At 45.6% G+C, this 10,085-nt stretch overlaps 1 protein-coding gene across 1 annotated transcript in view; it reads right to left on the bottom strand.

Annotated features, from left to right (window-relative positions):
• Positions 1 to 420: 420 nt before the first annotated feature.
• Positions 421 to 10,085, bottom strand: part of LMF1 (lipase maturation factor 1) — a 121,781-nt gene continuing 112,116 nt past the window's right edge. The window contains exon 11 of the mRNA XM_008570575.1: positions 421 to 660. Within this exon, the coding sequence (XP_008568797.1) occupies positions 465 to 660 (196 nt within the window). The 3' untranslated portion in view covers positions 421 to 464. The remainder of the gene's footprint in view (positions 661 to 10,085) is intronic.

Raw genomic sequence — 10,085 nt, 5'->3', positions numbered from 1 at the left:
GCACAGCCAGGCAGAGTGGTCCTGGCAGCGGCAGGGCAGGAGCCTGTGTGAGAAGAGGACCTGCACTTGGGATAGGTGGGATGTCAGGGGACAGGGATTGCCCCTTTGTGGGGCTACACACAGGGGATGGCTCTTGGGGGATGGGCAGGGCCCAGGGACTTCCTGGGCTTCACCCAAATGACTGGAGACTGAAGTGACTAGGACACAGGTGGGCAGGGCCTGTGAGCCACCCTGGTGAGGGGAGACAGTGCAGACTGCCAGCTGGGACCCCTGCTGACCCCCACTTGCCTCCCTGCCCCCCCGGGGGGTCTCTAACACCCTCCTGTCCATGTTTCTTTCTCAGTGGCGGTGCCGAGCTTGGAGTGTCCAGGCGGCACAGCAAGGGACCCACGGCCATGTCCCAGAAGCACACGGCTGAGATTTCACTCAGAGCAGCCCGGGCTGGGGGTCTTCTGGCCTTTATTTCATGGTACACGCCCAGTGTCTGCATTGGTTTCCACATAAGGCCACTCCCGTGACCTAAAGTAACTCCTCAGGTCCTCCAGACGGAGCGGGGGGAAGTAGGGGCCAATCCTCCTCCGGACCCACCACCTGCCCTCTGCTGCGTGCTTCCCCCCGGGCTGGCTGAACTTGTACCTGTAGTGCTCTCCTCGGACCCACCTGCAAGAGTGGCAGCATGTCAGCCTGGAGCCCACTTGGACCCCACTTGGACCCCTTTCCCTCCTCCACCTGCTGAGCTGCAGCTCCTCAGAGGGGCCCAAGGCTGTGGAGTCTTGGGTCCTCGCTCCTGGGACCAGGGGCCCGTCCGGCCTCTGTCTCCTGAGTCTGGGCCACCCATGGACAGGGGCCACCCAGGGGGCCCCCAGCTGGACTGACAGGTGCCAGGGAGACCCCACCCCGAGCACAACCGGAACCCAGGCAGACCCATGAGCAGGATGAAGGTTTCCAGACCGCACCCTCCACCAGCGGATAGCACAGCGGGGTTGAGGCTCCTGGAATGGGTGGAGGGCTTGGGATGGGCTCCAGGAAAGCAGGCTCTGCAGGGACTCCACCACAAAGAGTGTCCAGCCTGAGGAAGGGTGGAGTGGGCTCAGCAGGGGGCACTGGGACAAGACTGGAGTCTGAGCTTCGGCCTGTGGCTCTGCCTGTGGGCAGGGGGTGCAGGCGTCTGCACCACTGGGCCAGACCTAGTAGGAGGGTGACTGGAGCGTGCGATTGAGCAGGCTGGGGAGGGTGGGGGATCCCAGGAAGGGCTCCTATAGTGGGATCACCCCATCTTTCCTGCACTCTTCTTCCCAGGACAGGGTCAGAGGCCATACTATCCATTGACAACCAAGGTTGGGCGTGGCAGGTGGGGTCCCTGGATGGTGAGAGGGAGACATCAAGGGCTGGAACTGGAGAGTTTGGAAAGAGCCAGAGCCTCTGCTCTGTCTGGCAGGTGGGTGGGAAGGGGTCTCAGGGAACCAGCAACCGCCAGGGGTGTCCCCGGTCCTGCAGACAATGTGCTCGGGAGGGCCATGACATTGTCCCCAGAAGGACCTTCAGGGTGATTACAATAGGGCCTCTCCCAGCACATTTAACAGGACTTGTGGGTAACATCTCACAGAACTATAGTCCAAGATCCCAGCCAGGTCCTGACACTGACACCATCCAGATGCAGAACACCATCGCCACCAAGCCTCTCCTGCTGCCCTTTTATAGCCATGACCCCTGCCCACCCCACCACTTCCTCAGCCCCCCAAAACCACTCCTCTGCTCTCCTTTGTCATCTCAGGGATGTTAGTGAGCAGATTCCCACAGCACACAACCTTTGGAATTGCTTTTCTCACTCAGCAGTCCCTGGAGGAGTATCCAGGTAGCTGGGCACAGCAAAATGTTGCTCCCTGTAACTGCTGGCCAGTGCTCCATTACTGCCAACCAGTGCTTCCTGTGACTGCCGATCAGTGCTTCATTACTCCTGACCAGAGCTCCCCGTGACTGCCAATCAGTGCTCCACTACTGCTGATCAGAGCTCCCCGTGACTGCTGATCGGTGCTCCACTACTGCTGATCAGAGCTCCATCACTGCTAACCAGAGCTCCCTGTGACTGCCCATCAGTGCTCCCTGTGACTGCTGATCAGTGCTCCATTACTGCTGACCAATGCTCCTTTTGACTTCTGATCAGTGCTCCTTGTGACTGCTCACCAATGCTCCTTGATACTTCTGAGTAGTGCTCCTTGTTGTGGCTGATTAGTGCTCCTTGTTGTGGCTGAGGAGTGCTCCCTGTGACTTCCGACCAGTGCTCTCTCTGACTTCTGACCAGTGCTCCTTGTTATTGCTGTTTCCAGTTTTTGGCTATTAGATAGTATAAACATTTGTGCACGGTTTTTGCACGAACCTGGATTCTCATTCCTCTGGTTAAATGTCCATGAGTGCAACTGCTGGATTGTATGGTAACGGCAGGTTCCATTTTTTAGATGCTGCCAAATTGCTTTCCAGAGTGGCTGTACCATTTTAACTCTCCACCAGCAATGTATGAGGAATCCGATTTCTTAGCATCTGGCAGCTTTTGGTATTGTCACTATTTTTTATTTTAGTCATTCTCTCAGGTGTATGGTGTGTCCCACTGTGCTCTTCGTTTGCATTTCCTTAAAGGCCAGCACCTTCATGTGCTGTCTGCCACTGTATGTCCTCTTTGGTGAAATGTTTCTTCATATCTTGTGCCCATTTTCTAATTGGATTATTTCACTGTTGAGTTTTGAAAGTTTTTCACAGGTTCTAGATTTTAGTCCTTTGTCAGATATATGGTTTGCAATATTTTTTTAATAGTCTGTAGCTTTTAAAAAATCCTTTCAACAGGGTCTTTTACAGAGCAAACATTTTTAAATTTTAATAAAGTTCAATTTACTATTTTTCCATTTTATGGGTCATGTTTTTAGTATCATGTCTAGAACTCTTTGCATAGCCCTAAATCCCAAAGTTTTTCTCCTATTTCTTTATTGTTTATTGTTTTATGTATTATGTTTAAATCCACAATCCATTTCAAGTTAGTTCTGTATAGGATGTGAGACTCGGGTTGAAGGGTTTGGTTTTCTCTTTTCTCTTGCCTGTGAAAGTCCAGTTGCTGTGGGACCATTTGTTGAACTGGCTGTCTTTTCTTCACTAAATTGCTTTTGCTAAAAATCTGTTGGGCAGATTTGTGACTCTCTTTGTTGGTTCTGTTCTGTTCCACTGATCCATGTGTCTATCCCTCCAATACCACAGTCTTGATTACTGTAGTTATATAGTATGTCTTGATATTGGTAGATTGAGTCCTCCCATTTTATTATTTTTCAAAATAGTTTTAGCTATACTAGTTCCTTTACTTTCCTTATAAATTTTAGATTAACTTGTCCACGTTTACAAAGAAATCTTGCTGGGATTTTGACAAGAATTGCACTAAACCTGTACATCAACTTGGAGAGAACTGTCATCTTTACTACGCTGAGTCTTCTAACCCATGAACATGGCATCGCTCCATTAATTAGATATTAAATTTTTTTTCTTTCAGCAGTGTTGTATAGTTCTCCCCATACAAGTCCTGTACATGTTTTGTTAGATTTACACCTAAGTATTTCAGTGTTTTGAGTGATTGTCCATGGTACTGTTTATTTAATTCGGGTGTCTGTGTTCATTGCTAGTATATAGAAATACAACTGAGGCATGGCTGGCTAGCTCAGTTGGTTAGAGCACAGGCTTATAACACCAAGGTCATAGATTCAGATCCTGGTCCCAGCCAGTTACAAAAATAATAATAATATAATTGAATTTTGTATGTTGGTCTTATACCCTCTGACTTTGCTGAACTCACTTATTAGTTCTAGGAGTTTTTTGGTAGATTCCTTGGGATTTTCTAACAGACAATCATGTGCAAACAGGCACAGTTTTATTTCTTCCTTTATGATCCATATGCCTTTTATTTCCTATTCTTGCTTTATTGCAGTGTCTAGTGCTTCCAGTACTGTGTTGAATAAGAGTGGTGAGAGCAGACACCCTTTACTCGTCCCTGATCTTAAAGGAAAGAATTCACTCTTTCACCATTAAGTATAATGTTGGATGCAGGGTTTTTGCAGATGCTCTTTACTAAGCTGAGGAAATTCTTCATTTTTCCTATTTTTCCAAGAGTTTAAAATATATGTATATATATATACATACATATATATATATATATATATATAGAGAGAGAGAGAGAGAGAGAGAGAGAGAGAATAGTACAATAACCCTCTGTAATCCATTATCTAGCTTCAGCAAACTTATTTCATGTACACTTTTATCTGCCTCCCTTTCCCAAATTATTTTGTAGCAAATTCCAGACATTTTACTTAATGAATAAACATTTCAGTAGGTGACTCTAAAATGAAAGAGGTCTTTTCTTTTTACATAATCATAATACCATGATTGTATCTTACAAAAGTAACAATTCATGGATATCATCAAATATTTGGTCAGTGTTTACATTTTCAATTATTTCTTTAATGTCACAAATCTTTCTAATTTGTTTGAATGAGGATCCAAATTATATGTATATATATATATCATGAATAGGTGTTCAAAATTTTTCAAAGGCTTTTTCTACAACAATTAATACAATCATGCAAGTTTTCTTCTTTCATTGGTTAAGATGGTGGATCACACTGATTGATTTTCAAATATTAAACTAAACTTGCATCCCTGGAAGAAATCCTACTTGGTCACTGTGCATAATTCCTTTTTGTATATTGCTGAATTCTATTTACTAATATTTTGTTAAAATTTTTTTGTGTCTGTATTCATGAGGGATATTGGTTTGCAATTTTCTTATACTACCTCGTGTGGCTTTGATGTCAGAGAAACACTAGCTTCATAAAATATATCAAGTCATTCTCCCTTCCCTTCTATTTTTTTGAAAAGTCTGGGTAGGGTAGGTTTTAATTCTTCTTTAAACATGGAAAGAATTCTCCACTAACACCATCTCGGCCTGGAGATTTCTTTTTGGGAGTTTTAAATTACAAATTCAGTTTCTTTAAAAGTTATAGGGCTATTCAAATTATGTATTTCATACCAGGTGAGTTGTGGTAATTTGGGTTTCTGAGAAATTGGTCTGTTTCATCTAAGTTGAAAAATCTATGTGTGTAGAATTGTAGAATCGTTCCAGTATTCCCTTATTATCCTTTTCACGTCTGCAGGGTCTGTAGTGGTATGTCTTTTCATTTCTGATTGGTAAGTGTATCTTTTCCCTTTCATTGTCATTCTTACTAGAAGTTTGTCAATTTTACTGATCTTTTCCAAGAACCATCTCTTTGTTTCATTGGTTTCTTTACTGTTCTGTTTTCAATTTCATTTTCTATTTTTTATTATTTCCTTCCTGCTCCTTGCTTTGGGTTTATTTTTCTCATATTTTTCTAGTTCTTGATATAATCTTGAGCTTAGATTATTAACTTGAGATGTTCTCTTTTTTCTCATGTATGCATTTACTGCTTTCCCTCTCATCACGGCTTTAGCTGCATCACACAAATTTTGACATGTTGTATTTTCATTTTCATTCAGTTCAGTGGGTGGCATATTCTACAAATGTTGATTTGGTGGTGTTGTGTTCTTTTACATTCTTGCTGATTTTCCATCTATTTGCTCTATCAATTGTTGAGAGAAGGGTGTTGTAGTGTCCTTCTATAATTGTGGATTTGTCTATTTCTCCTTTCATTTCTATCTATTTCTTCTTCACATATTTTGCAGCTCTGTAGTGAGGGCACACACACTTGGGATTGATATGTCTACTTAATTAATTGAATCTTTTATCATTATATAATGTCCCTCTTTGATAATTTTTTTGTAGTGAAATCTACTTTATCTGATATTAATACAGTCACTCCTACTTTCTTCCATCCTTTCACATTCAACTTATCTATACTGTCATATTTGAAGTGAGTTTCCTGTAGACAGCATATAGTTAGGTCACGATTTTTAATCAACTCTGCCAGTTTTCATCTTTTAATTGGTATATTTAGACCATTTACATATAATGTAATTATTTACACATTAGGGTTTAAGTCTATCATTTTATTTTTTGTTTTCCATCAATTTTGTTTTTAATGTATTTGTTTTTCCCCTTCCTCCTTAAGAATTATGCAAATGCTTTTTCGAATTCTATTTTGATATGTCAATAGTGTTTTTAAGTGGATCTCTTTGTACTTGTATAGATTATTTTTAGTGCTTGCTCTTGGTATTTCATTATATACACATAACTTATCATAGTCTACTGGTGGTGGCATTTTACCAGCTCAAGTGAAGTATAGAAACCTTATCTCCCTTTATGTTCACTTGCCCTCGCCCATTTACAAAATAATCATCTTAAATATTTCCTCTATGTAAATCTTGACCTTTGGGCAGTTATAACATTTGCTGAACCATGAAACACGATTGAGAACTGAAGAGAAGAAGGAAAGTCTATTTCTCATATTTTTGCTTTCTTTCTCCCTGATGTTCTAAAGTTCCTTTTCCCTTTCTGTTTAGAGAACTTGCTTTAGTCATTCTTTTAGGGTAATTATAGTGATGACAAATTCTCTTATTTTTCCTTTATCTGAGAATGCCTTGATTTCCTCTTCATTCCTGAAGGATATTTTTTTGCTGGAAATAGTATTCTGGGTTGACTTTTGAAAACTGTTTGCCACTTATCCTTGCCCTCCATGGTTTCTGAGGAGAAATCTGCTGTCATTCTAATTGTTTTCCCCTTATAGATAAGGCCTTGTTTCTCTCTTGCTGCTTTCACAACTTTTTCATTGTCTTTAGTTTTTGGAAGTTTGACTTAGATGTGCTTTGGTCTGAATTTTTTTGTTTTTTTTCTTGTTTGGGGTTTACTCAGTTTATTGACTCTGTAGGTTTGTGCCTTTTGCCAAATTTGGGAAGTTTTCAGTCATTATTTCTTCAAATACTTTTTCAGCCCAAGCTCTTTCTCTTTTCCTTCTGGTACTTTGATGACACACATTCTAGATCTTTTGTTAGAGCCCCACAGGTCCCTGAGGTTTGGTTCTTTACTCCCCCCCGCCCTCTCCACCAGTCTATTTTCTCACTGTTGTTCACAGTGGTTAACTTCTATTTTTCTACCTTCAGGTTCATTGGTTCTTTTCTCTGTCCCCTGTATTCTGATGTGGAGTCCATCTGCTGAATATTTTATCTCAGTTATTGTACTTTTCAGTTCTAACCTTTTCATTTGGCTTGTTTTTATGTCTTCTATTTCTTTGCAGAGACTGTACTTTTTCATTTGCGGTATGTTCATCCTTGCTTACTGAAGCACTTTCATGATGGCTCCTTAAAGTCTTTGTGAGAAAACTCTAGCATCTCTGTCACCTTGGTGTTTTCATCTATGGATCATCTTTTTTCACTCAGTTTGGTATCTTCCTCATTCTTGGTATGACAAGTGATTATTCAATTAAATACTGAACATTTTGGCAGTGATGTTATGAGATTCTGGGTCTTACTTAAACCTTCTGTTTTAGGTGGCTTCTTCTGACACCATATGGTAGAGGAAGGAGGGGTACCATCTTGCTATTTCCAGGTGGGGATGAAGTCCAGTTGACATGTGAGGGGTATTCCTTGTCACTGCTGGGTGGAAGTGAAAGTCCAGACTTTCAACTAGGTATCACCTTAGAACACTCCAGGGGGAGAAGGAAGAGCCCCTTGGTGCTGCAGGTGGGGGTGGAAATCCAGGCTCCCATGTCGTCTCCACTGATGCTGTGGAAGGGAGGCTCATTGCTGTCTACAGGGATGAAAGTCCTATCTCCCTCTTCGCCTCCTCTGACAGCACTGCAGTGGGTAGTGAACATCTCCTGACAGCCTGTTGAGAGTGGGAGTCCAGGCCCCCACTACATCTTGCTGGCACGGTGGGGTGGGGCCATAGTTTTTTCTGTGTTGCTTGGCTGCTGCAGAGCGATTATTTTCTGTAAGGCTCCTGTCTTGTGAAGCTGCTTCTTTCTGGTCCCTTGGTTAGGGAGACCAGGCTTTTGTTGGGGCATCTGTTGGCTATGTCTGCTGGCATTGCTGAGTTGCTGACTTTTCATCTCCAAGTATAGGAAATGAGGCACAAAGAGACCCAGAAGCTCCCCTCCTTTTCAGTGTGGTTGCTTGGGTCCTGGGGTCCCTTGTGGGAGAGGCTTCTTCTCTCCACTCTTCAGGGTGAGTCTTCCTGTGTTTGTTTTACATGTAATGTCTGGGGTTTTAGTTGTACTGAATGGGAGGAACAGGGTAAATCATCTACTCCATCTGCTCAGAAGTGCAAGTCTCTGTTCACTCACTTTCAAAAGTCACAGATGAACTAAATGCAGGCCATGGTCAGGCTCATGCCCTGCTACAACGCAGCCCCACTGCAGCTGCCAAACAAAGGGAAGACATGGTAGAGGGACACGTGCTCTGTGGTGATTTATAAATATTTCAGTTGTTTAAAATGTTTCCCCCAAATATTAATTCATTACCTAGTCAAGTAAAACATTAACTGGTTTTCACATCTCAATTTTCACAACATTCAGCTGTGTTAGGGAAGATTTTGGCATCCACAAAGTGCACCTGAAAGGGCTCAGACATGATTATTTTTCAACACCTCTGACTGAAAAACAGATGATCCATACACTTTCAAGAAAAAGCCTGGGCCTGAGGACTATAGATCTTTCTCTGAGCCAGCTCCAGAAGTCCTGGGTGCTGAGCAGGCTGCAGCAGCCTGGGCTGGGCCAGCATGGGGGTGTGAAGGGACTCTAAAGGTGGCAAGGGGCTCCTGCTGGGGATGAGGGGCTCTTGTCTGAAAGCTTTACCCTGAAGGGGATAGGAACAAACACCAAGACTTTGGGGCCTGGCCAGGTCTCAGATGCCAGCCTTCACCTGGGGCTGCCGAGGCAGGGGACAGTAACAGAGAGAACCTGCTTCGAGCCTGAAGGACACAGCTCCAGGACCAGAGAAAGGCCTGGTCACCAGCAAACCTGGGGATGAATGTCTGCCTAAAGTGACTGCACCTGTCCAGGCTCCACGTATAGCTGCCTCTGCCCACACCCAGGTTTGCTGGGGGCCACAGGACAGGCAGGTCACCTGGGGTTTCATGCTGGCTCCCAGAAAGGTGGCCCTGCCTGAGGGGGGTGCCTGGTGGGAGGCGTGGTCACCCCACCAGACTGGGTGCCAGAGCCCATGGTGTGCCCATGGGGAGCTGGGGCTCAGTACTGGAGCCAGCAGGGGCTCTGGGATGGATGCTTTCCCTTGGATAGCCTGAGGCCTGGCCCATGAGAAGGGACTCCCTCCCCCATCCCAAGTCCCAGGCCTCTCCACCTCTACAGAATGGCATTGCTGGGGAAGGGGCTCATGGTTTGTTCACGGGCATCCTGCTTGGTCTGCGAGACCTGGGCGCAGCTGCCCTGCTGCCTCTGAAGTCCCTCACTGCCCGCCCCACCACCGCCACCACTGCAGACAGCTGTGAGTGGGCCCAGGGCCACAGCTATCCCACTGTCCTGCTCTCAGCAAGGCTTCTTGGAGGGAAAACAGGAGTGTGTTTTCTGTCAGGAGCAGTGGCTGACAGCACGCAGATGATCTTTGGGTGCTGCTCAACTCTAAGCCACATGCTGGGGGCAGGGCTTGCAAATGTCCATCAGAGCATCCACCCCAGCCCCGGGTCTGAGCAGGAGGCCACTTGGGGCGTCTCCAGTCATCCCTGCTCTCATCCCACCCCCATGGCCGGTGCACTGCCATCCATGCCCTGCAGCCCCTGCCCCTGAATCCCCCACGCCTCCTCCTCTTCTCCAGCCCCCTGCTCTTTCCAGAACCCCAGCCTTGGGCAGCGACACTCAGGGCCCTCCTGCATCTCTCCCGAGTCCCCGGCTGTCCGGGACTCCTCATGCGTACGGCCCCAGGGACCCCTGTCGTGCCTCCTCCTGAGCCCCCAGATCCCCAGTGTGGAGTCTGGAAAGCCGGGAACGTCAGCCCCTTCTTTCCCCCCACCCCACCGCCACCCAGGACCTCCACCGCCCACCACTCTGGCTCCTGCCAGTTCCTGACCACACACGCCCTCCTCCCTAGGGTGTCACAGAGTTGCTGCTCAGGGTTGGACAGGCCACAGG

The sequence above is a fragment of the Galeopterus variegatus genome, unplaced genomic scaffold (genome assembly GCF_000696425.1).
Source record: "Galeopterus variegatus unplaced genomic scaffold, G_variegatus-3.0.2 Scaffold615, whole genome shotgun sequence".
Taxonomy (NCBI): domain Eukaryota; kingdom Metazoa; phylum Chordata; class Mammalia; order Dermoptera; family Cynocephalidae; genus Galeopterus; species Galeopterus variegatus.
This window is presented reverse-complemented; position numbering and strand designations above follow the sequence as displayed.